General features: G+C 34.0%; 3 protein-coding genes across 8 annotated transcripts; all 3 read right to left on the bottom strand.

Moving 5' to 3' along the window:
- Positions 1-61: 61 nt before the first annotated feature.
- On the bottom strand, positions 62-4,092 carry LOC109192394 (3-oxoacyl-[acyl-carrier-protein] synthase II, chloroplastic-like). 4 transcript variants are annotated; one of them, XM_019343016.1, is made up of 13 exons: positions 3,860-4,092; positions 3,621-3,689; positions 3,030-3,229; positions 2,722-2,925; positions 2,363-2,473; positions 2,193-2,288; positions 1,943-2,068; positions 1,714-1,782; positions 1,472-1,556; positions 1,216-1,370; positions 1,047-1,127; positions 897-956; positions 62-344 (listed from the first exon to the last, which is right to left on the bottom strand). In XM_019343016.1, the coding sequence occupies exons 1-13, from the start codon at positions 3,891-3,893 to the stop codon at positions 219-221; spliced, it is 1,416 nt and encodes a 471-aa protein (XP_019198561.1). In that variant the 5' UTR covers positions 3,894-4,092; the 3' UTR covers positions 62-218. The 4 variants fall into 4 exon arrangements, with proteins under 4 accessions (XP_019198561.1, XP_019198560.1, XP_019198559.1 ...); XM_019343015.1 differs by lacking the exon at positions 3,860-4,092 and having other exon boundaries at positions 3,030-3,217; positions 3,621-3,846; XM_019343014.1 differs by lacking the exon at positions 3,860-4,092 and having other exon boundaries at positions 3,621-3,846.
- Positions 4,093-4,501: 409 nt separating this feature from the next.
- Positions 4,502-9,943, bottom strand: LOC109192396 (oligouridylate-binding protein 1B-like). The gene is made up of 12 exons (XM_019343018.1): positions 9,708-9,943; positions 8,292-8,353; positions 7,764-7,866; positions 7,560-7,636; positions 7,423-7,484; positions 7,252-7,339; positions 6,971-7,046; positions 6,866-6,896; positions 6,561-6,680; positions 5,823-5,908; positions 5,347-5,523; positions 4,502-5,125 (listed from the first exon to the last, which is right to left on the bottom strand). The coding sequence occupies exons 1-12, from the start codon at positions 9,810-9,812 to the stop codon at positions 4,835-4,837; spliced, it is 1,278 nt and encodes a 425-aa protein (XP_019198563.1). The 5' UTR covers positions 9,813-9,943; the 3' UTR covers positions 4,502-4,834.
- A 3,827-nt stretch (positions 9,944-13,770) lies between these two features.
- On the bottom strand, positions 13,771-15,884 carry LOC109192397 (protein TIFY 10a-like). 3 transcript variants are annotated; one of them, XM_019343021.1, is made up of 5 exons: positions 15,506-15,884; positions 15,018-15,180; positions 14,616-14,926; positions 14,447-14,513; positions 13,771-14,209 (listed from the first exon to the last, which is right to left on the bottom strand). In XM_019343021.1, exons 1-5 carry the CDS (start codon positions 15,666-15,668, stop codon positions 14,035-14,037), a joined length of 879 nt encoding a protein of 292 aa, XP_019198566.1. In that variant the 5' UTR covers positions 15,669-15,884; the 3' UTR covers positions 13,771-14,034. The 3 variants fall into 3 exon arrangements, with proteins under 3 accessions (XP_019198566.1, XP_019198565.1, XP_019198564.1); XM_019343020.1 differs by having other exon boundaries at positions 14,447-14,504; positions 14,604-14,926; XM_019343019.1 differs by having other exon boundaries at positions 14,447-14,504; positions 14,595-14,926.
- Positions 15,885-26,516: the final 10,632 nt, after the last annotated feature.

The following is a 26,516-nucleotide window of genomic DNA, read 5'->3' on the forward strand; positions in this document are numbered from 1 at the left end:
TTCATGTTGTACTTTATTGACTAGGGTTAGTATAACTCTTATGTAATGAGAGCGAGTTTCTCTTTTCATCCAAATAATAATGATAACATCGATTAGAAAATTAAGCCGTATTTTTTAAATTACAAAAATTTTATTTTTGTGCGATAGGGGTAGCTAATACAATGTGACTCTTCGAAAAAGAGGTTCTTTCAACCCATCCGGAGGTTCTGTTTGGGTTTTTAGTCATCATCCTTGTAGGGGGCGAATAGAATACACGAGTTGAGTCCTCCCAAGCCAAATGAATTAGAAAGGGCCACTTTTATGGTCAGCCTCTCCTTCTTTCTACCAACCACCACATTTGTATCCTGTTACATTTCATTTGTTTCTGCCATCACTCAATACTTTGATGAAAAAAAAAAAAAAAAAAAAAAAAAAGTCTAGGCCTCCCCTTTTCTTTTGGGGGTGACGAGTGAAACCCGCCTTGTGACTTTAGCCGGTAAAAGATCACAAGAAGGTAAACCAGCTCGGTTACTCATAGGTTCATAGCTGACCGACTCAAACCAAGAATGTAGGATTCGAACCCGTGACCTTGTGGTTACAACTTACAAGTTTGTATCCTAAGCAAGAATCATGTCAAGATAGAATGTGATTCCAATGTATTATGTTTCCTTAGGAATCAACACCACTTCTCATGCCTTCTTTTTCTTTTTAACTTCACTATATATGTGTATGTGTGTGCGTGTGCGTGTGTTAAGGTAATAGTGGTTCCAGCATTCTGCTGAAGGAGGAACCGAAACATATTTTCAATGATTAGATTATCTTTAGTCCTCAAAACTGATTTCATTTTCAAGAGTTGTGATCCTAGCGCACTGAATGTAGCAGAAGAGTTTATAAGATTTAGAGAAGCAGAAACATACAAAGCCTTCGTCAGGGCTTTCAAGATTGGGATTTGGATGGATCCACCCTGTCTGTATAGCCTATGTGGAAAACCCAAAGCCACTTTCAGTACCACATAAATTTTCTTGTAGAAAAACTGAAAATCGTGAAAGAGCTTCATAGTCGATTACCTTAACCGTTGCAATCGCTTCCACTGCACCAGCAGCCCCCATGAGGTTGCCAATCATAGATTTTGTGGAATTCATTTTAAGCTGACAAAAGAAAACAGTTGAGGGAAATCAAATGAAGAACTGCAGGATAATCATTGTAGTCCAGAGAGCTAAGGGCTTCAGAGATTACCTCGGGATTCTGTCTGAAACAATGGATTACAGCTTCATATTCTCTCAGATCACCATCTGGGGTTGAAGAGGCATGAGCATTGATATAATTGACATCTTCTTTGCCCACCCCAGATTGAGCTAAGGCCTTCTCGATGCACAGAACAGTACCAGCTCCTGATTTACAAGGCAAAAGGAATAGCAACCATTACCACGCTTTCTTTATCAGTGGTTTAGCAATAGTTCAAGTCGAAGTTTTTAACAAAACATAAGCTTACCATCTGGATGTGGCTCGGTCTCGTTGTAAGCATCACAAGTGAAGCTTCCACCTAGTATCTCTGCATATACTTTTGCCTTTCTTTTCTGTCACGTTAATTAGAATGTCAGATAAAAAGAAAAAGATTCAGCTTAGTCATACTCATCTAACTAAATCACATGTCTTCTCTCTCGTTTTGTTTTTGGGTGTTCTATAAGTATATATATTGTAAGTTTATTAGCTCTTAATCAACTTGAGGCAGACCTTTGCATGATTTAGTTCTTCCAAGAGTAACACACCGGATCCTTCCCCCAAAACAGATCCATCCCTCTCCTGCTCCATAGCATAACAAAGAACAAGAAAGATCTGTTCGGTTATCTTGTAACATGTTTAAGATCTTCAAGACAAGTGGTTATGGCACACAACCAATTCACAGACAACAATTGGAGAAACCACCGAAGGATAAAGAGTAGAGAGTTCATGAAATCAATACCCTATCCCAAGGACGAGAAGCTCTTGTTGGATCGTTATTCCTCTTTGAGAGGGCTGCAAATGAAACATAGCCTCCAAGGCCTATAGGAGTAAGTGCTGATTCTGTGCCACCACAAAGCATCATATCCTGCCAGGTAGTTAAATGAAATGGAATTTGGACTATATGCTACAGATCGATTATAGAATTATCTTCCAAGTAATGGAGATGTTAATCAAAGACTAAAAAAAAAAATTTTGGTATAGCCACTTACTGTATTTCCCCTTAAGATATGATTTGCAGCATTTAGGATGCAGAAGTTGCTTGTTGCACCATTTGCATTTATGGCATAATTTGGACCCATCCAACCCTGCAGTTCAGAAATGAGAAAAGACTGCTTGAATCCAATGGATTTTCTACCATTGGGAATCAGCTTCAACTCACCAAATCCATTGCAAGAGTGGCAGATCCCATACTGTGTGAACCAAAAGGTATACTGAAAGGATTTATTTTTCTGTATGATACCAATGAAGCCTCTACTGCATCAGAACAAACCTGTTCACAAACAACTCATCATTGGGACACAAAACTATTCTATTGTAACTGTTAGGCAAAGGCCGGTGAAAGGCCAAGTCCAGCACTAGGTGGCTAAAGAGAGGAATTATTGGGCGGAGGCCTGAAGGGCCAAGTCCAACACTACCTTGCCTCTCGAAAATGTAGGAAACAAAGTTGCGCCTATTATAGCTTTTGGCATAACCAAAAATAAAATGAGTGATCTGAAGTTGCTTTATTTGATAAGATACCTTGAGACCCCCAAGAGAAGAACCAATTACAATCCCACATTTCGTTTTATCTAACTCTGCTATAACATCATCTGTGACTCCACCATCCTCCAGAGCCTTCTTCCCAGCAGTGAGCATATAAATCATAGACTTATCTGCTCTATTAACAAGTTTAGGTGAAACCCACCCATCAGCTGAAAACTTCTTGATTTCCCCTGCAATTCTCTGTTGGAGACAAGATTCAAATCAGAACATCCACGGATCATCAAAGAAATTAAACAGTTTGCATTTAGCACAGTACTGTAAAAGAAAAATCAAAATTTATTTACAGTGGGAAATATAGAACAGTCGAAACCCTCAATCTCACTGATGCCACTAACACCTTCAAGGAGATTATTGTAGAACAAGTCTGCCTCATGCCCAACCGGAGATACAACACCAACTCCAGTCACAACAACTCTCCTCTTCGGCTTCGGTGCTTCCTTTGCAGATTGCTCAGCCACAACCCTAGTTTTGCCTGGAATTTTAACTACTCCATATATAAGAAATTAAAGTGTGAGTGTATCATGACATTTTGGCAAAACGGGGCAACCTTAGCCAAATTTGCCAGATTGTTAACTTGGTAATCACAATCGGAGAGCCTATTGGCCTTCTTAGTTTGAACAAATCCGCTATGAACAATCTAAACTAGTAGCATCACAAGGCTGAGTTTCCTCGACACTCAAAAAATCTAATCGCAGACTAGGTTTACCATATCATTGACCATATGAATGCATAGTAGTACTATTTGAACTAAAATCATGAGCTATAATCAATTCAAATTGTTCATACGGGTTCTAGGATAAATCAAACCAAATCTAGCAAGATAGAAGCGAGGTAATTTAGTCATTGATTTCTAAACTGGAAAACGAAAAATATACCGCGGTTGCCGCAACGAGTTACGATTCTCTTCCTGGTGCGCGAGTTGCAAAGGTTGTCCGTTTGACGTGCTGCCACAAGCCATGTATGGAGCGGAGAGGAGAGTGAAGAAGACGCCATTGATTGGGTAATGAATGCATGAAATTATGAAGCAGAAAATTGGATAAGAGAGAGAGAGAGTAATTCAACTGTTTGGATACCCAATTTTCAGCCATAATGTGAGGCGGCATGGGATACTCACTTGCAGTGAGGTGGTTTCGTGCTTCAACCGCCATGGACAACTGGAACAATTTTGCTTTGAGCTAAATAAGACTAACAGAAATAACGGATAGCAATAAATCATAACCACGACGCCGTTTAAGTGTTTTCAAATCCTCAATCTTCCTGTCTTTAGTGACGAGTTACGTTATTGATGGATGAACTGTTATTTTGGTTCATAATTATTTTACATAATTTTAATCATTATGTTATTTGAGAGATTACTCTTTTAATCATTTTAACAAAATGTCAGATCTGATATTTAAAAGGGCTTAATTTGATACAAAATTTAAGTAAGTCTATAGTTTAACATCTCAACTTTTTTTGAATATCGAACATGAAATATTACATATTTTTATTTGAATTCTACTCTACTGATGTGGCGGGAACTATTTTCTTCATATGGACCCTGTAAATGTGTCTCACCAAAATTTTAAATGTGAAAGTAAAAATTGAGAGTACATATAGTATTTTCCTTTTTATATTCAAGGAAACTCAATGAACAATGAACATGCAAAATTCATGATGGTTAGAGAATGGATAAAGTATTTGAAATGAACATTCGTCTCAAGCACGAATAGCCTTTCACTTCTCACCTACAAACAGAGTAACTAGTAACAGTGCATGAAAAAGGCTTAAGTCCAATTCTCAATTCCCAAATCTGAAAGGATATGCACAAGGCAAATTATCTAAAATAACTAGACTGTTTCAGCAAAACTTGTGAAGCAGTAATAGCTAGCAAATGCAACTTCTCTCAGTAATGATAGCCATTACACCTACAAAAGCAGAAACTGGAACAAACATACATCATACGTATTGATACATGTGGCAATCACACTATGAGTAGGCACACCTTCTCCAAATAAAGAGGAAAAAAAAAAGACTTGAATAATTAAACAAAACTAGATATAGTAACAGAGACTCAATTTAAGGATAACGCCAATTCCTTGCATCTATCTCACTGATAGTACATGAGCTGCTGTGCAGCAGCGACACTCTGGAACCCACCGTCGTATATGGCAGCAGCCTGGCTTGCTCCTGCAGCACCCATACCCAATGACACTTGCTTCATAGGATGTTGACCCTGAGGGTGCATGAGGGCATGAACGCCTCCCATCTTGCTCATGGCAATTTGCCTCTCGTATGCCAAAAGATCAGTTGCTGATAGGCCCGGGAGAGGTGCAGGTGCTGGTGGTGGCAGGGGGTTTGAAGCTGTTCCGGGTGGCGTTGGCTTGTTGCCCCATGAGCACTAAATGTATTGAATAAAAGAAATAAGTTACAGTTTAATGAACAGACCCAGACTCCTTAGGAAGAAAGAAGCAAGCATACTGAACATTATACAAAGTATATGCAGTGTGTGTTGTTCTAATCCCCTTCTTGGCAATAAGAAAGAAAACATGGGCTAATTTTACAAATCCTAGACTGAGAAACAACTAGAAAACGCATTTGCTTTGAATCATGAAGACAAACCTTAATTTGTTTTCCACAAAGAAGTGATGGAGAATTTCCCATCTGAATAGCCAATGCAGCTTCAGCATGGGTGCTGTATCTTACAAAACCAAATCCTTTATCACGCTGGACACGAACCTCCTCAATCGCTCCTGCACCAAGGGTATGGAAGTGGCGATGAAGGTCAAGTTGTGTTACCTGCAGAGAAGGGGTACTAGTGAGATTCCAACATAAAATAAAATAAAATAAAGAGTAAGATATTTACAAAGGCAGTAAGCTACATGCTGGGGTAGCAAGCTGTGAGGACCCCAGAGAGAGAATGAGCCAGGGTGAAGTATCAGAACAATATGATACACGTGCTAAAGCACAAAGTGCTGTTTCTTATAAATAAAAACAAGGGGTGAAGAGGGGTAAAGGAACTCCAAGAAATCATGATGATTATAGGAAAATAGAAAGCACAAGTTTGCGACTAAAAGAACAAGAGAAAGGTTGCATGCCTCAGGAGCAAGATTGCCCACATACACGGTGGTGTATTGTGGGTTATTCTCAGGGGCTTCACTGTTTGTTGCTTCTTTACCATCATCTGCAAAAGCAAAAGAGCAACCCATTAAACATCTTCAATTTTAGGCACTTCAAGTTAAATTACTCATTCAACAGAAAACTATCTAAAGGAGAGGGCAAGTTCAGCATTCCAATAACCTGGATCCAACTCCCTCATTCAAGAGGAACGCCTTTCAAAGATTCAATTTATTTATGCTCAAAACCTTTAAATCATATATAAGGTGGTATTTGGTTGGGGAGTTTTGCACCCTACTATGGGTTTTGATACCCATTACCATGTTTGTTGACCTACTTTTGTTATCCTACTATTGGATTCAAATCCTTTAGTATTTACAAAACTCATTACCCTTTTACTCATCTACTTTTGAACAATGGAATCAAAAATAAGGGAGAAAAAATGAAAAATAAAATAAAAAGGTCATTGTCCATGCAGCATTAAATATGGAATTTTAATATATATACACATGTATGTGTGTATATATGTATTATATATTTATCTATTTTTATTTTACTTATTTATTTATTTTGATTCCAATTCCTATTTACTACCAAACAAAGTGACTCATTCTAATTAAACCCATTACTCCAAGTATTTGATTCACATTATCATTCCGATTCCAATGTTTGAACCAAACACACCCTAAGTTTTTCTATTTGCAGTTAATATTGCGCACCTGATGAACCATTTGTTAGTTCCACAACACTTCTTGCATCAGAACTCTGTTTATCATCATTGGAATTAGCACCTTTCGCAGCCCAGTTACAACGTATCTGTCTGCTGCCAAGCCATTTTCCTGAAGAGTAGAAGCAAATTTAACAAGCCAGAAACTCATTGAATTCACACCTACTTCAACAAACAAGTATTCTTTTCACAGAACTATACAATCTGAAATTTATTATGAACTAAATGTACTCAATTTCTGTTTCAAGGCCAAGAAGCAGATATGATACTATGGAGACAACTTTGGATTTTCCATACCTGTTACATCATTAATGGCACTTTGAGCATCCTGGAGAAGAAACAGACATTTAGACTAGCACTTCAGATACATGAGCTAAACACGGTATCTAGAGACAAAGGTACCTGTTGGTTTCGGAAAGAAACAAATCCAAAACCCCTAGAGCGCCCAGTCTTCTGATCCCACATGACCCTTGCATCACTAGAACAGCATAAAAGGTCATAATCAGCTAGTCATATATAAGTGATAAAGGCATATCATTCCATTTTTACATATTTTACTAAATTAAATGCTGCATACATTAACATCTAACAGATTACCAATTTCAAATTAGGAGTGGGTGAATTGGGAGGGTGTTTGATATTGAACAGAAAGGAATAAGAGTGGAATGCAAAGAGGCACTTACGAACAAGTAGAGTAAACCGAGAAGCAGGCAAATAACATGGCATCAGTAACTTCAGGGCTTAGGTCACCGACAAATATATTGAAATGACCTGCAAGAGGACAAGGTCCAGTTAAATCTGAGTTTGTGAAGATGATCAAGTGAACAACATAATACTAGTTCATGAATACAGACTTGAAGTATCCTCTCTCTGATTGCTGGCATATGCCCAGTTCACTTTAATAGGTTGACCAAATCTGCAATTAACTGTATAAGAACCACCAAAAAAAGAGAAGCGAGTATTGTAACAGAAATGTCTAGTTTCTACTTACAGATGCCTTCCATTAAGTGATAATATAGCCAAGGTAGCAAATCTACGATCATAATAATGAACAAAACCATAGGATGACTGCACAGAAAGGAAATATTTCAGTAAATCAGGATCGAGGAAAAATTACAGAAGCTAAAAGAAAAGACTGCATTCATCAGTAAAACGAATTCCAAAATTCTGGAAAGTTGCAAATATCATAAAGTACCTTTTCCTTTCGTATAAGCTTACAGCCTTCAACCAAACCAGTACTAGAGAAAACTTCCTGCAGAAGTGGTTCAGTCACCTGGGGATGAATATTGCCAACATACCTGCATTTTCTCAAAAATAAATCAGAAGATTTTAAAAAGGAAAAATTAACCATATTTATAAGAATCTCGTCCAGCTAATGAATTAGAAAATAGGCCACATAAATGAGTAAAGACTTCCTCAAAAAGCAGAAATAATCAGAGATTTGTTTAGTTTGAGACAAACAGGACTTGCCGACTTGGATCATTATAAATTCCTAATGTTGCAAAGATTCAGCAAGCACAAAATTAAACAAGTAATCTCTAACAACTTGTGACTTACATGCTGCATACACATGAACCAACAAACATGAAAAAAAAAACAAAAAAAAACAAAAAAAACAAAAAACAAAAAAAAAAAAAAACAAAACAAAACAAAACAAAACAAAAAGAAAAAGAAAAAAAACAAAAAGAAAGAAAACCAAGAAAAAAAATGTCCCAACACTCACACACTACGACATGTGCTTGGATCAAATCCAGGAGGCAGATTTCCACTTGGAATAGGCTCAATCTGCAAAATGAAAATGTGTAAAAAAAGAAAAAATAATAAATTAAAAACCTATTCTACATGCACATATGCTTTTTTAAACCACCAAGAGATATAGCAAGTGAAAAAATAAAAATAAAAATCCAACCAGTTGTTGCCTAATGGATTCGAGTATAAGAAGAATGCTTAAAAGACAGCAACAGGAATAAAGAAAAAGGAATCAACAAGGTATCCCAATTGAAGCCTACTCCCTCTATTAATTCAAATCCAATCTCTACACTCATTTTAGCAAGGAAAATCCATACTGTAAAATCATATCTAATTGCCTTTCATTGTCATGCTACTGAACATAGAAAGTAACCAAGTACTATGTGGCAAAATGACCTCAATACACTTCAAACTGTTAACCCATTTCCTTGGATAATTAAGAATGTACCAATAATAGCAGGTTGGCTGGTAGCTGTTAATAAAACTAAAAAGGAAAGTAGGCAGTTGGCACATTCTTCTTAGGAACTCTTAATGAAGTAGAATAGTGTCACAACTCACAATAATAGCTGTAATTTCATTATTTGGATTGCATAAACTCAGAAAATTGACAATGCAGTGTATAATTAATTTCCAATAAAAACTCGAAGAGTGAATGACAGACACTGGGGTCACTGGCATTGGAGCCTTCAGCTTCTACTGACTGACAAAAACCATTCCACTATTTATGAGAAAAACAACATAGAAACACGCAGCATTACACCCACTAGTAGCTCATAACTGTCTACCAACCTAGAAGAGACTAGTTGCAATTATGCATTACCCTCATGCAAGAAAAAAGATGAAAGATGAACGAAGGAGACAAGCAGGACACTCAACCATCACATGCTCACCCCGTTGGGAAGAAAAAACATTTGTCTTGTCTGAACACTTAAACTAAATAGAAGTTTAATTTCCATAGAGGAAGTGATCAAAGCATTAAGCAACCAGGCGCTCAATTACCATGCACATAAAAACAAAAATAAAACACTAAATTTAAATATATATTAAAAAAAAAAAAAAAAAGACAAATAACTGACCAAAATTTTGATCTAATAACGAACGAGCTTTTGTTTTCCAAAAAAAAAATAATGAACGAGCTTTTTGAGAGCAAATAAAGCTCTTATTTCTCTCAATCCTAAACATACATGCTGAAACCTCATACACACAATCATATAATCATGCAGTAGCCTACGCATCAAACCCTAGAATAGTGACGAAAACGAAGAACAAAACAAGGAAAACAATCGGCGAGCAAACTACTCTACTATGATTTCAAAGTAATACGATTTTCATACACTGAAAAAAAGAGAGAGAGAGAGAGAGAGATAGCGAGAATTGAGAGAGATCTAACCGGAGGAGCAGCTATGAGGCCAGGATGATAGAGGGGCTGTTGTTGGAGAAGAGCTTGTTGCATCAAGGCTTGCTGCTGCTGTTGCTTCAGCCTCTGATGCTGCATTTTCTCAACCGCCGATCGGTTCAAACGATGATCGGAGATGAATTTCCGGGGAGAGCAGGGTAGGGTTTGGAGAAATAATGGAAGGGAGAAGAAGAAGGCCCTAGAAGAAGAAAGAAAAGAAAAAAGAAAAAAAATGAAAAATAAAAAAGGAAAGGATATTACTAGGAGGAATGGACAATGGAGGATAGTACCAAATTGCCCAAATTACCGTCAGAGCGAAATTACCAAATTGCCGTTCTGGAATTGGTCGTTCACTCGTACGTAGTAGCCGAGTTACTCCTTCATTGCAATTGGCTATTCAGTTCTGAAACAAGAATCTTTCAATTAAATTTCAGTTTGAATTTTTTTTTTTTTTTCCTTTTTCAAAACATTACAGTTTCCTTTAAAAAAAAAAAAAAAAAAAAAAAAACAACAACAACATTACAGTTTGAATTCTTCTCCTTCCCCAAAAAAGTTTAATCTCCAACTCATAATGTCAGGATTGTGCATGCAGAGTTTCAAACATTGATCTTTCCTCTCAAATTTGCTTAATGAATCAATATACTAAAATCGTACATGACCGTTTAAATTCTAATACATGTACTGATGTACTCCCTCAAATTTACTCCAGCATTGTTAAATTCATGCACCTTAAACTGTAAATTGATGCACCTTATGTTTGAAATTTATGCACCTAGAATCTGTAAGTCATGCACCTTAAGAATTAAACCGATATACCTTAAACTAGAAAGTGATACGCCTTAAGCTTTAAACATACGACTTAAGCTATCAACTTATGCACCTTAAGCAATACAAACTTATGCACCTTAAACTTTAAACTTAAGCACCTCAAGCTTTAAACTTAGGCACCTAAAGTTATAAACTTATGCACCTTAAGCTATAAACTCATGCACTTTAATGAAGCTATAAACTTACGCATCTTAAGCTTTAAACATACGCATCTTAAACTTTGAACTTACGCAAAATTACCATAATGTCACCGGCTCACCGCATTAAAAAAAAAAAAAAAATTGTATTCATTATGAGCTGTTAATTTTGTCTAGATCAATGGATGAGATTTTATCCCATTTTTTACCTTATAGGATTATTTTTATATATTTAAAAAAAAAAACCTAATGAAACAAACTAACCAAAAATTAAAGAAAATAATGTTTAAAATTAAAATAAGGGAAAATGCAATTTTAGTACCTCAATTGTTTATTGCTAGCGGTTTTAGTTCCTAACTTTTTTACTATAGCAATACGCACCCCTTATTCTTCAAAAAGTTGCATTTATAACCCCCTAGAGCAACACAATTTTTAAATTCTATTAAAATTTTACTTAGTACTTAAATATTTTAAAATTTTATTATCTTTATTCTTTATAACATTATTAGTTTTAGTATTTAATTTGCAAAATAGAGATTTGACGACATTCTTCCTTAATTTTTTTTTTTTCAGCTGTGGCACATTATTTCTATTTTCTATACATGACTTTGTTAAAATCATGTTTTTTATTTTACAAATAAAATATCGAGACTAAACAAGATTATAATTAAAGAAGAAACATTAAAAAGTACTAAAATATTATGTACTAAGTAAAATTATAATAGAGTTTAATAATTTTGTTGTTTTAGGAGAATTACAACTTTTTTGAAAAGTTAAGAATATATATTACAACGATAAAAAAGTTATGAACTAAAATCGTTAGTACATAACAATTGAAGAACTAAAATTACATTTTTCTCTTAAAATAACTCATTGGTTTCAGATTGGTCTTCACACAGTTAACTTTATAAGGGGGTGTTTGGTTGGATGGAAAACATTTTCCATGGAAAATGTTTTCTTCAAAGTGAAGGAAAATGTTGATTTATGTTGTTTGGTTGGATGGAAAATGGATTCCTCAAAGTTGAGGAAAATGAATACTTTGCAAAGAGGTGGGATTTTGTTTTCCACAAAGATTGGGAAGAAAAATAACATGAGTGTACCATTTTACCCTTATGAAAATTTCTTAATTACATAGACACCTATTTATTCATTCATCTTTTTAAGGGCATATTGGTCTTTATATTCATTATTCCTTATCTTTCTAAATCCAACCAAACAATGGAATTCATATTCCCAGTAATTTCATTTCCACCAACCAAACAATTGAATCAATTTTCCTAGAATTTATTTTCCATGAAATTTTAATTCCATTTCCCTTCAAATATTTTCCAGCGAACCAAACCAGCTGTAATACTCCAAATAAACTTGAACATGTTTGACATTACTTCAAATTGGTTTAAGATAAATCTATAAATCTATGATATTAATGATATAATGTAAGCCAAATTGGGCTTTAATTTTAACCCAAATCAAATTATCTTCTCCCTAAAAACAACCAATATATCATTTATCAAAGTGAACAAATAACTAATTTCATCAGTTTAGAAATGATCAATCGAGTATGGCTTGCAAATTAGAATTTCTTTGTAATGGATTCCCATCCTCAATTTGAGCACTTTTTTTTTTTTTTTTAATTGTGTGTGACACAAGGAAAATTTGGAGTTATTAGTCGAAATTAATCATTATTCCATGGACCGTGGTCCACATATTTGTGTGAATCACAAATAAAAAGTATATTTTTAATATACTAAAAGTACATTATTTGTATACATAAAGTACATTATTTAAAAATACATGATTTTTTATATATATTATCAAATAATGTATATTCAGTACACAAATAATGTACTTTTAATATAAAAAAATGTATATTACATTCATGGTCCATATATAATATATCTACGTGAATCATAATTCACACAATAATTGTGTAGTCGAAGGTGTGGACAAGATAAACCATACTTAAAAAATTGTGTACACGTTAACAGATTTTACTAAAAAAATATTAACAATAATTAAATCCGTCCCAGTCCGGCATTTTACGAGGCTTGGACACCTAATAATTTGCATGCATCTCATAGCAGATGTTCATTGTAACACTTTGAATTCATTTACTATAAAGATCTTCAACTTGAAGTCAATTGTACCTTTTTCCCAATTCAATCATTTATTTAAAACTTGTTTGAAATTCAAGGGTGTAATTACATTTTATCAAAATATTTAAAGACCTACTGGACTTCTTTATTACTAGAAGTTAGAACAAATATTTCTGTCACAAAATAAAATATTATTGTCTGTTGGGTTAATTATCCAACTAATTTCATCTAGCTTATTCAAGATTTTTATTATACTTTTTTGTAAAATAAAATATTCTTGTATATTGAGTAACTAATAAAAATATCCAACTAATTTTATCAACCTCTTATTCCAATTTTTTTTAAATACATTTTTGTTATTGAATCACATCATAGTAGGTTTGATTCCATTAATATATTGAGCTTTCTTCTACGTCTTTATTTTTGTCGGAAAAATGGTTACTCTCACAAACATGTGGAGTTTGAGATTTTTTTTTTTTTTTTTTTTGTGGCAATTAAGAAGATAACATTGAAAGAGACAAGAAAGAGATAATTGGAATTGGTTTTTATTTTTATTGTAAAATATGTTACAAATATGTCGAGTTTGAAGTCAAATTCTTGGTGCCGATTAAAAAGATAATTTATTCTTGGTGACAATTAAGATGACAACTCTGAAAGGGACACGAAGAAATTAATGGCATTAATTTTAATTGATTCGCCACATCCATAGAGATAAACATGCAAGGGCAACAGATTATAGGAAAATACTATATATATACTTTCATTTTCTACTCTTAATTTTTCTTCCCAAACTTAAATATTGATGTAGATACTTTAACAGGGATTCACATGAAAAAAAAATAACTTATCAAGTCTATCACAAAATAAATTTGAGGGAGTAAGATTTGGAATTAACTCTTTAACATTATTAGTGTTTTGAGGCCTCGATTCATGTAAATTTATTTGGTTTGCTTCTTACATAAGATTTAAAAAAAAAAAAAAAAAAAAAAAAAAAAACAGTGCAAAAGAAATATATATAACATATATAATAATAGATGGTAAATTAACAACGTTAAATCTCTTATCTAAGGATATTAACATGTTTGAACTGTAAGACAAATCATCAATATTCTATAAAAGGTATGCATAAATATAGTGATCCACTATTCCACTAGAGAAAAAGTCAGCCAACGAAGGGTTCGTTAGGAGGCCTGCAGAGTGGATAGAGGCAAGCTAAAGTCCCAACAGAAGCACGAAGCTAATGGCGTCTGAATGTCTGATCTATAGCTTGAAGTTGAGATCGATTTGATCTCGAGTCTTGGAAGATGAAGCCTCGTTCTTGGAGGACGATCCTTCGTTCTTGGATGGTGAAGCCTCGTTCTTGGAAGATGGCCTTTCGCTCTTTGATGGAATCAATGGGTTATTGTGAACTTGGTACGGTGCTCTAGCAGTCGCCCTAAACAAACAACACCAAACAACGGGATGGAGTTAACAATCATACAAACGCTCACTAGCTTCATTGAAGTGTTGAAATGGAATGCATCTTTCAATTTAGTATAAGAGTCCCGTGTTGCTTGACCAATCATACAATATTCGGCCCACACACGTGAAGGACGTGTTGAGCATATAATATATACGTGTAGTCTCATCAGGAACTAATTAAAGCTTTTAGTTGATATGGAACGCATCGTACCTATCTTTCCTCTTCTCGAGGAATCGATGAAGTGACGATCTTCTTGCAATTGGCAAATCTGAAACACATAATCATCAAGTCATTGCAATGCTTTAAAATATACCATCACGGTTTCGACTACTCCATGACTCGACAAAAAGACTATTACCGGACCCACCAGGTGCAGGTGCAGGTGCAGCTGCAGCTGGCTGTGTTGGTGGTGGCACGGGCGGTGGCGGCAGGGGAGGAGGACTAGCCATCGGCTTAGGAGGATCCACCGGGGTGGAAGTGGCAACCACAGCAGCACCGTCAGCCGGTAGGTCTAATTTATCCACCCCGGCAGTCTGGAAGACGCCACGAGCACTCTGCGGGCTGCTTTTGCTGGCCAACAGCATGACCGCCCGGGCTTTATCAGCAGGAAACTCATCAAACACCATAACTTTCCCAGAATAGAATATGGTCAGCTGGGCTGCCTTGGGAGCCTCTTTTGGTGCTTCTTTGCTGCAAACCAAATGCAAAACACATTCTCACCCACAAAACCAACAAAACCAACATCATAGTAACAACCATGAAAGCTTATTAAGGTACCAACCTAATACTGGCTGCTGCATTAGTGCCTTCCTCCACTGTTCTGGAAGTACCATTAACAGTGTTCTGAGGATTAGGATCTATGGGTGCCATTTCTTGGTCCTGGGTTGATTTTTCTATGTTGGTCAGGAAATCCATAGTTGTACCATGAGAAATGTCAAATTTTCCTAAAACAAGGCAATTCTGTTCATCAAATTTCTAGAACAAACTCAAGAATTCAATAAAAAACTTAAGCACTTCCAAATCAAAAGCCCAGAAAAATGAAATGATTACTATTAACAGAACTACTAAAACTGGAAGACCCAAGAACTGAAAGGCCAGAAAAAAATGATTATTTTATCCCTCCAAAGCTTCATTCATCCACAAATTACTAACAGAACCAGAAAATAACAACCCAGCAACATATAGATGGAACTGATAACACAGGATCTGAATTCAAAAGATTTATGAAACTAACAATTGGGGGAAGAAAAGAAAAAGGGGGAAATTTACCTGAAGCTTCTGTATTGACAACACCAATTCCATGACTCAGATCTCTTATACTAACTCTCCCCTTAAGAAACTGGCTCAACAGATTGCAGGTCTGCACGAAATTGGACTTCTCCGGCGCCCTGCCGGAGATCTTGACGTCCGATAAGAGGTGCTTGCCGGACATGTTGGGTCTCCGGAGCAAAGAAACCGGGTGTCAGCCGAAGGCAAGAATCGCCGGCAAAGACTGAAGCTTTCGACTGATTCTAAGATTATTGATTGTGGGCATGAAGAAGGGAAAGCGGAGAGGCGTGGGAAAGATGCAAGATTTGCTAAAAACAGTGAGACCGGAGGGATAGGTGCTTGAATTCCATCGCCATCAATGGAGGAAAAAGTTTATTGTGGTGGGTAATTTAAGCACCGATTTTCAACACACAATGTTGGCACGTGACAAACATGCGTACATATATACATACAATACACATATACGGCTACAGTCCCGTACACACACCCCAATAATCTCCGTAAAATACTACTCCGTAAAATTTTTATAATTTCATCGCGTGTGAAGTTTTGCTTATTTTATTTTTCTTTAGCGATTATTTTAATTGATGATAGTGACATCGCAAAAGACGTATACGTTGGTACAAAGATGACAATAGTATGGGTTGAAGGGTCGTTTTAGCAAACTTTTATAAAAATATGAAAATAAATAATTTTTACAATGGACTAAAATCTCACAAATTTTCTCGCAAGATTAATTGTATGGTGTCTCACTGTCTCTCACCAAAAAATAAATAATAAAAATTCACAAATTTGAGACTTATTGGAGGTGTCTAGAAAAGCCTTATTAGCTATATTTTGGTTTGTTTGATAAACTTTAATTGTTTGATTATTATTGTCAATAAAAAAGTTATATGAGTATGTTATTGATATCAAGTTATTACATTTTTATTTTAAACAATAAATTAATTTACTAAACATCTTTTCATGACCAACTAATTATATCAACTAGTCAAAATAATTAACATAATCAATTATCAACTAATTGTCCAAACACCCTATTCATAAATAATAAAAGATACAAAAATGATATATTCTCTTCATTACCATTCAAGTGGCAATGTGGGGGTTTGACTCCCACCACCAACACCTTGGAATTAGGGTTCTTCAAGCTATAGTTCGGGCAATTAGGCTCTCTAAATTAGAGATTGGACTCCCCAAGTTATAAAAGTATAGAGACGCAGTGTCAACAAATTACACATGAGAGGTAAACGTACTAGGAAGATTCTATTTGACGAGCTCAACTAAGAAAATGTTATTTTGTCATTTATTTTGATTTATGGGAAAATTTGCAACTGCTATCTTAATATGTGCTCTAGGTGAAGCCCGTTTTGTCACCCTAGATAGCAAAAGCTAGATCGACCACGAGAGGTAAAGTCGAAGATGCGCTATGGGTGAAGCCCGCCTTGTGAATCGAACAAGCAAAAGACAACAGGGGGGTAAACCAACCTAGGAAGTGTGTTATGGGTGTGTGTGTGTGTATTAAAATTTCATATTTAATACATGGACAATGACATTTTTATTTTTATTTTTCATTTTTTCTCCCTTATTTTTTATTATATTGTTCAAAAGTAAATGAGTAAAATGGTAATGAGTTTTTTTTTTGTATACCTAGGGTTTCCACCGTCGAACACAGTGACTAATCCCCTCGATGAATTGTAGACACCTCTTTTAGGTGGGACAACTGGCCTGGAGATTTAAGGCTACTCTATTCTCAAATGATCGAACCATTGATCTTTGGTTAGTTAAGGATGGATGAGTCCCAAAATGGTTGATAGGATATATATCCCGACACCGACCACTTGTACGTCTATGAACACGTTTATAGTCAGGTCATGGTCAAGCGGTTCGGAACCCAGTCCCCGAGTCCAAGTCGGGGGTGACGGGTCAAACCCGCCACCATGCGTATAAAAGGGCTTCTAGCTCTTTAACTTAGAGGATTCCACTCACTACTAGCTCTTGGACTCTCCACACTTCTTACTCGATCTCCCTCTAAGCTATGCTTCTCTAGCTCCCTTCTCTCTAAAAAAGAGTGCAATATGAATATAAAAAAAAAAGGCTTTGATTTATATCTTCTTGTTCATACACATACATATTATACAGTACATACAACCGACAATCAAGAATTAGTACTATCAATGGTAATGAATTTTTTAATCACTAAATGATTTGATTCTAATAATAGTTTGAACCCCTCTCTCGTATGGAAAAACAATATAGCCATCACTTGCCTCTTAATTGGGCCGATCCGGTGTGAATGAGAATTAGTCTGAGTATGCAGGGGCGGAACCAGGATTCGTTGGAGCGGAGGACCAATATTAATTTGAGAGAGAATGGTGATGAACTGAGAATAATTAACTTCATAACTTGATGGTAAAATTTTTCTACCAACTTGCAAACGTCATCAATTCTGAATGATATACGGATCTCTTTTGGATCTAACGATGAACTTAGAATAATTAATTCCATTGTTTTATCATCAAACCTATTGCTCAACTCTTGTAACTCAGAATTAATCACGGCATTCAAAATATCAAATTTGTAATGATGCTCAATTGTTAATTCATCTTGTTGATGCCTAGACCGCATCTTCTTGCAATATATTGAGTATCAAAATTCGGCACAATTATGTTGACAGTTTCACAAAAAGACTTCACACATGCAACTAATTCATCACATCCACTATCTCTTAAATTTTGAATAAGCAACTTAGTAGATGACACAAAATGCATTGCAATCAATAGTAAAACTGTTCATTATTATGAATATATAATTCAAAAATTATAAACATATAGTTGTGAACATAATTATGAACATATAATTTTGTAATTATGAATATATAGATTCAATAATTGTGAATATGAAGTTCAAAAATTATGAAATATAGCTTTATAATTATGAACATATAATTCAGTAATTATGAACATAGAGTTCTGTAATTGTGAATATAGAGTTCAATAATTATGAATATAAAAATTAAAAATTATGAATATATAGTTTTATAATTATGAATATAGAACCGTGTCTACCTTACAAGATGGACACGATTCCACGGCATAACAATTGATACTTTGGTGAAGGGGGCAAAAAATTAATAATACACTATTAATATTTTTTTGGGGAAAAGAGGGGGGGGAGGGGGGGGGGGGGAAGGGCCCAAGACGCCCAATTAATAAATCCTCCACGGCTCCCCCATTTAGTATTATTAATTTTTTTGGGGGGAGGGGGGCAAGGCCCCCTTGCAGTAACAATGTGCCTCCGCCCCTGTGAGTATGATATACGCTTAAAAGTGTCTTCTACAGTTAGGGCATACTCAGGACACCTCATGGCTTAACAAAAAAATAGTAGGATAACAAGAGTAGACAAATAAACATGATAATGAATATCAAAACTTATAGTATGGTGTCAAAATTTCCAATCAAACACCACCTTAAATAGACAATTAGCTTACTATTAAATTTTTTTTTTTCAATAACGAACATATATAATTTATACGTAATAAAAAACAATAATAAGTAAAATGACACTTTTGATATTGGTGACACTTTTAGGCTATTCGTTAATAAATATGTCAAAATTTGCCTTTGGTCTTCAAAAACATTTGTTAATCATGGCTAAGCTACTAATGAAATTTCACATCTCATTGATCTTTTTCTCCTTAAAACATACCCAAACTACATATTTATTCATCAGTGTAACAAACAATAGTGACATAAAATTATAATTGCTACGTCATCAAAAGATGAATACGATGTGAAATTTCATTATTAGCCTTAATTAAGTAGGGTCTATGAATATATTAATGATAAAATTTAACATAATTGTTAATAGAAACATCACAATTACCACTTTACTAATAACTTATGCGCTAAAAATGACGACATATATAATATTAATAGCATTATACGATATATAGGGCTAGCCCTTGGCATATATATATATATATATATATATATATATATATATATATATATATATATATATATATATATATATATAAACGCTCATATGTGGTCATGTCATTAGGTGTGGTCGTGTGGTTGTATCTGTGTCGTTGAATCAGTTTAATCTAAAGGCAATGGTAATTCTGAGAATTTTCGCGCGTTTTAGTAAGTGGGGGTGTTATGGTAATTACAGTGACCATTTATAGCGGGCGGGTTCCAGAATACACCAACAGTGTTGACAACATACACCAATAGTGTAATAAAACACACCACAGTGAAACACACCAATGATGTATTCCCGTGTTATGGTAATTACAGTGGCCATTTATAGCGGTTGGGTTCCAGAATACACCAACAGTGTTGACAACATGCACCAATAGTGTAATAAAACACACAACAATGTGATTTTCCCTATTCCGGTGTTTCATGACATGTTTACCCTTACAGTTTGCTGGGTAGTAGAATGTGCGCGAAAATACTGAAAAAAATATTGATTAATATGATTCATTAGATCTATCTAATCTAATGGTCTATAATTGACCATATGACCACACCTAATAACATGACCACATGTGATCACTCCTTATATATATAATTCATTATTTTTATACTCCGTAATTATATTGATTATTATGTTTCTATAATTTACATATTGGTTTTACTTACAATTAAAAGTAAAATTTCAGAAGAAATGAGATTAGAATTTGGTGAATAATTTTGTATCTAAATATGCATGAAGAAAGTCACTTCTAATTTAATTTTAAATTATTTCTTTTCTTTGTTGAATTGTTATGCGTTATATTTTGACAAAATATTTTTATTATATTTTTATTTTATATTTGTACTTATATAATAATTAAAATTAACTATTAGAATGGTTTTTTTTTTTTTACGAAAGAAAATGCTTATAAATGTCAATTCAAGATGGACCATGCATGGTATATATATATATATATATATATATATATATATATATATATATACACTTGCGTTCAAATGAGGACAAATATATTATAGAGGACTGTGAGGACAGATGTAGTGTGTGCCATTAGCCTGTATGTTGTGTGCATGACCGAATGTAGTCGTGTGCCACAGTTTGTATGTCGCGTGCATACATTTGTTAATTAATAGATCCTGGGTTCGAAACCTGATACTTACATGTATTCTTGTGTGCCCATTATTTTTCCTCACAGTCCTCTATATATTGTTGTCCTCATTTGAACTCAACCCTATATATATATATATATATATATATATATATATATATATATATATAGTTGTTGTTGTTGTTATCATCCAGTTCCACATGCAGCACATGTCCCCAGACAACAAAATTAGGTTTCCATGCCCACAGCTTCGTAGGTGTCCATTTCAGTAGCCTCAACTCGGAGTAGTGGTAGGTGTTGCCAACGACTTACTTTATTACGGAGTAGCATAGATGAATTTAAAAATAAAAATTAAAATGAAATGAGTGGCGTACGTAAAGCCTAACCCTATAAACAAACATGCCTAAATATATACAACTAAAAAGGGAGAGCATGCAAAGGTAGGCATGACGGTTTGAAACGAACCGTACACTATTGAATCAGATCGAAACTGGAATCGAACTGTCCGATTAAGGTTCTCGTAATAAAGGAATCGAAATTGTCGGTTTCAATTTGGAATCGGACGGTTCCGGTTTCAAATTAAAAAAATAAAAATAAAAATTGAAGTTGACATTTGAAAACTAGGCCATCAGGATACTGGCGCCAATAGCATGGCCATTGCCCAAAAATATCACATATATTTTTTAATAAATCCGGTTAGAACCGGGACCTTACTATAATGTTCCAATTTGGCTATTTGCGGAATCGAAACTGAAACCGCGGTCACCCCTATATAAAGGTAAACATGGTCCTGTACAATTATTTCCAAAAATTTAGAAAGTTCAAAAAAAAAAAAAAAAAAACAGCGAATTATTGATTTTTTTGAGTTTAGATAGAAGAAGAAAAATATTATGTGTAATTATTCAATTATGTACTCTTAACTTTATTTTCACACTCAAAATTTTGATGTAAATACTTGTAATAAGGCTCACATGGAAAAATAATTTATCTATGTCCATGATACAGTACTCAAGCCCCGACGTCCGCAGCGACTTACTCTAGACGGCTCATACTCCGGACTCTTCTCGGCACCAGGTAGCCCTTTTCCCCTTTAGATGGCTTCACTCCGGACCTTATCAAGCACCAGGTAGTCCTTTTCTAGGTCGCCCCCTCTGCTAGGCCGGCACCGGATGAGTGGATGGCTTCACTCTGGACTCTTATCGGTTCCCAACCTTATCAAGCACCGAGTAGCCCTCTTCCAAGTAGCCCTTTCCCACCACATTCCGGCCTCTCAACAAGAGCATCAAATGATACAGTACTCAAGCCAAGTCCCTAACTCCACCACAAAAGCTAGCTCATGAGTGGAGGTTTGGCCTCAACTTAAGTACCACTCCACAATCTCTTGTGGAGCCGATGTGGGAACGTATCATTCCATCACATGAAAGAGTAAGAATTGAAAGTACAATGGTTTAGTTGATATTATTTGGGAAAAGAGACCAAGGTTCGAACCTCGACGGTGATAGTGTAGGAATTATGTTTAAAGTGGGTAGATTCCTTGTGCACACCGACATTTGGCCATGTCTGATGAGCATTGAGTCCTTCAAAATATTATGTCGAGCCGGGGTGTGGTCTTTGGAGAACTCTAAAAGAAAACATAAACATATTCAAAATATAAATGAAGAAACCAAGTGGCTTATGGTCTACTGGTATTGGGTTGTTTCCTTAAGTGGGAAGTGTAAGGTTTGAATCTCACTTGAGATAAGTAGTGTGTATATGTAGGGTATCCTTTTTTTATAATAATAAAAAAAATATATATATAGACGAAGAATTGTCTCTTCAAATTGCCAAATAAACATGACAGTGGGATGATAATTTTTGCCAAGTAAAAGATGTGAGAGCATCCTTATCACTTGTGTTTTTTCCTCAATTTTTTGTGGGCCTCAACATTCACATCATTGTTCATTATCTCACTCAACTACAAAACCTTCTTTACTTTACTTTAATTTTAAATTTTTTCTCAGTTTTTTGTGGACCCATCATTTAACAAACCTATATTTTAATTATTTTAATTATTTATTTGAATTATAAATTTATAATTGTAATAAAACTTAATTTAAATAAACATAGCTATTTATTTTAATCATTTTAAATTTAATTGTAATTAAATCATTCAAAATTTAATTAAAAATATATTGCATATATATATATATATATATATATATATATATATATATATAATTCTTTCAAAAAATATATACATATATATATAATTTTTTTTTGAAAAGTTAAAACAATAAAAAATAAACAAAGCAAATGCAAAATTAAAAAAAAAATTGTCGCATTAAAAATCAACATAAACGAAAAAAAAAAACATAAAAAAAACAAAACATACTAGTTTTGAGAGTGGCCGCTTGGGAAGCCAGTGATACGCACTTGCGCGCCTCGCTGTCCTTTTTTTTTTTTATAACCTGCAAAATCTTGATTCTTGCAGAAGTAAAATTCATAAAAAAAATTTCATCCACCATCAACAAAAACCCATTTCATTTTCTTTGTACGATAGCAAAAACCATATAAAATCTATTGATGTGGTTGCTCTAATATCTATAAAATATGAACCAAATTCACTATTACCTTTATCCCTCTATAATTTAAAAAGAATAATACTATACTTTCCTCCTTCATGTCACAACTTAATTAATTCTTATACATACATACATACACACACACACACACACACACACACACATATATATATATATATATATATATATATATGTATGTATGTATGTATGTATATATATATATATATATATATATATATATATACATACATACATACATACATACATACATACATACATACATATATATATATATATATATATATATATATATATAATAAATTTATTTTTAATACATAATATGATCATTTAATTCATAAATTGTTAATGAGCATAAATATTTTTATTTTTTGGATCAAGAGAACTGAGAGAGACTTCGAAAGAAAGAATACAAGTTGGAGAAAAAACTCCTTGCATGGCCTAAGGGATGCCAACCCTATCCTCCAATAAAATGTCCTAAAATCACAAAGCGAGTGATAAAAAAACCTGAAGACCACAACCATATTAGATGGCAGTTTTAACAAGAATGTCTGTAACACGATTTTACTCCAAGAAATCATACACTCAAACACATACCATTAACATCTCAAAATACTTTAACACACTTTTTAAGAGGTTATTAAAAAAAAAAAAAAGAGGTTATAAATAATTTATTACCACATCAAAAAGTGAGTATTGTAAAATAAATTTAAAATTGTGAAAGCAGCATTTTTCATTCGGAAATCAAAAAGCAAATTTACTATAAACGAATTATTATGAATATTAAATGTGGCATTGATGTGGGGGCGGGGACATCACATATTCACATGGGTCTTCTACTACCTTCTTTTAGCACGTTTTAATTGCAAAGAAAGAAAAGGAAGGAGTGGTGGGGCCCCTGCCAGTAGAGAGTGGAGTGAAGACTACAATTCAAAGTGGGGTCCACGCTGCGCCCCTAGTATCTTTTCAAGGATCACATGGTTGGCATTTTAGCTCCTGGATTTCCCAATTATTCCTGCCGTCTTATCCAAAAAAAAAAAAAAATTTAAAAATGCCCTCCACATTTGCCTAAACGCCCTTGTCCTTCAAATTATGTTCACATTTGCAAACTAATTATATAAGTAGTACTGTGACCGAGAGTCCAAGGCATTAGTACGATGGATGAAATCTCTCATTTAAGACTTGTTTTCAATAATAGGATGATGTTCAATTCCTGTTATAAATATTGATGTAAAAATAAAGTGGTAGTTTGGGTTAAAGGAATATAATTACTAAAAATTTCAATTTCAATATTTAGTATACATGAAATTAAAAAGAAATAAGTAGTATACATGTTATTATTATTATTCCTCCTAAATGGTCAAATTCTTATCCCAAAAGGCTGAATCCCCAACTCTAAGGGTCTCCCATACTCTGACTCGACAGAGCATATGAGACGATGTAAATCACGGTGACTCAATGGGTAAAATGGCCAAATTATAATTTTGCTTTTGAAAATTTATGTAACACGTTGTAACTAAAGCCTAGAATTGCATAACGAAAACAATAAAATAGACAAGGGAGTTATGAGAAAACATATTGGATTGAGGTTGGCTTATTGATTGATATTATGTGTTGATTTGATCTCTCATTTCAAAGAAAGCACAAAATGTTATTCTACACTAAACTAATTTTGTTTTTCAAAATTTAAAAGTTTATTAGTTCGAATTTAATTTTTTTTTTTTGAAAGTTACTGGCTCTATTACATTGTAGTATCTGTTCATATACTTTCTCAACCTACTGAAACACAAAGAACCAATAACGCCTCCACTGAGGCTTGAACTCATAATCTTCCAAATGGAAGTCCAACTCGGGTACCATTGGACCACATAGTCCTGGTAGTTCGAATTTAATTAGTTTAATATAAAATATAATTTTTGATATAAATAATAATATTTTAGTACAATATAATTTTGTTAAAATTATGATTTAGGTAATTTAATTTTTAATTAATATATATTCAATATTAGTATTGTTTTAATTGTCTTGATAAAATCTTTCAAATGATATAATTTATGTTTAATAATATAAAACTTATGTATAAATATTTAACAAAATATATTAAAACCTCTAAATGAATAAATGATATAAAAGAAATTAACAAAAAAAGTAGGGATAAAATAAGAATAAAAACTTTACACCATAAATGGTGTGGATGAACAATGATGCGCCATATTTGGCGCAACACTATTAATAAACGCTAAAAAATTTGCCGGTTTGCGTCTCATTGGAGTTAAAATACGCGAAAATTTTTGTCGATTTGCCATCTCCTTGGAGATCGATGGCCTTAAATGATAAAAACAATTGTCTGTAACTAAATTTGAAAATGTCACCAATGACAAGAGACCTCAACTGGAATTAACTCAATTTAATATACCAAATATGAATTCTTATTAAATTTAGACAGTCCATTTTCTAATTTAATAAAAAATGATGGAGTTAATTACCAAAATGATCCATTGAGTATAGTGAAATTATCAATTTTGTCATTGACTTTTTTTTTTTTGGCCTAATTAAGTTCTAACTTTAAAAATCTTAATAAATTGGTCATCTGTTTGTTTAGCCATTGGACGTTCGTTTACTCGTGACCAAATTGATAATTTCGCTATAATCAATGGACCATTTCAGTAATTCACTCTTTGATTTAATAAGAGAAGAAGTAGAGCATGTTATGATCGAAATGGTCCCTTGACCCTAAATAATAAAATGATGATTACTAAATTTTCCAATAATATAATAAAATTCACTTTTATTAAAGGGTTTTGAATTTTGATCACAAAACTAATCATCATCTCCATCATCTGCAGTTAAGATTTGGTAGATTAAGCAATAAAAGTGATTTGTTTTCTTTTTAGGAGAAATAAAGATATGTAAGGGAGGATGAATGATGAATCATCCACCTCTCGTGAAACGTGTGAAAAAGATTCAAGAAAAATAAAAGAGAATGGCGAATCAGGTGCGAGGAATCTTTCCATTTCTACCCCCAAACGTCAATTCAAGGATAATGTGCAGAACAGTTGTAGGAGAAGAAGAGTGGTTTTAGTCATATGTGCCGACGGCTCAAGTTGCTGGTGGAGGGACCCGGCGGCGGAAACTCGCGTTCACATTTCCGCCCGGACAGAACGTGGAAGAGACTCATTCATTCTTAATAAAAAGTCAAAGATTTAATCATCGATTTTGGATATAGAGTAGTCTTAAATTTTCAAGCCAGTTGTCCTACCCAACGTGCTTACAATTCAGTCAGGGGATTAGTCACTGTGTTTGACGGTGAAAATTCTGATTACACACACAAAAAAAGTCTATT

Source organism: Ipomoea nil, unplaced genomic scaffold (genome assembly GCF_001879475.1).
Source record: "Ipomoea nil cultivar Tokyo-kokei standard unplaced genomic scaffold, Asagao_1.1 scaffold1770, whole genome shotgun sequence".
Classification (NCBI taxonomy): Eukaryota; Viridiplantae; Streptophyta; class Magnoliopsida; order Solanales; family Convolvulaceae; genus Ipomoea; species Ipomoea nil.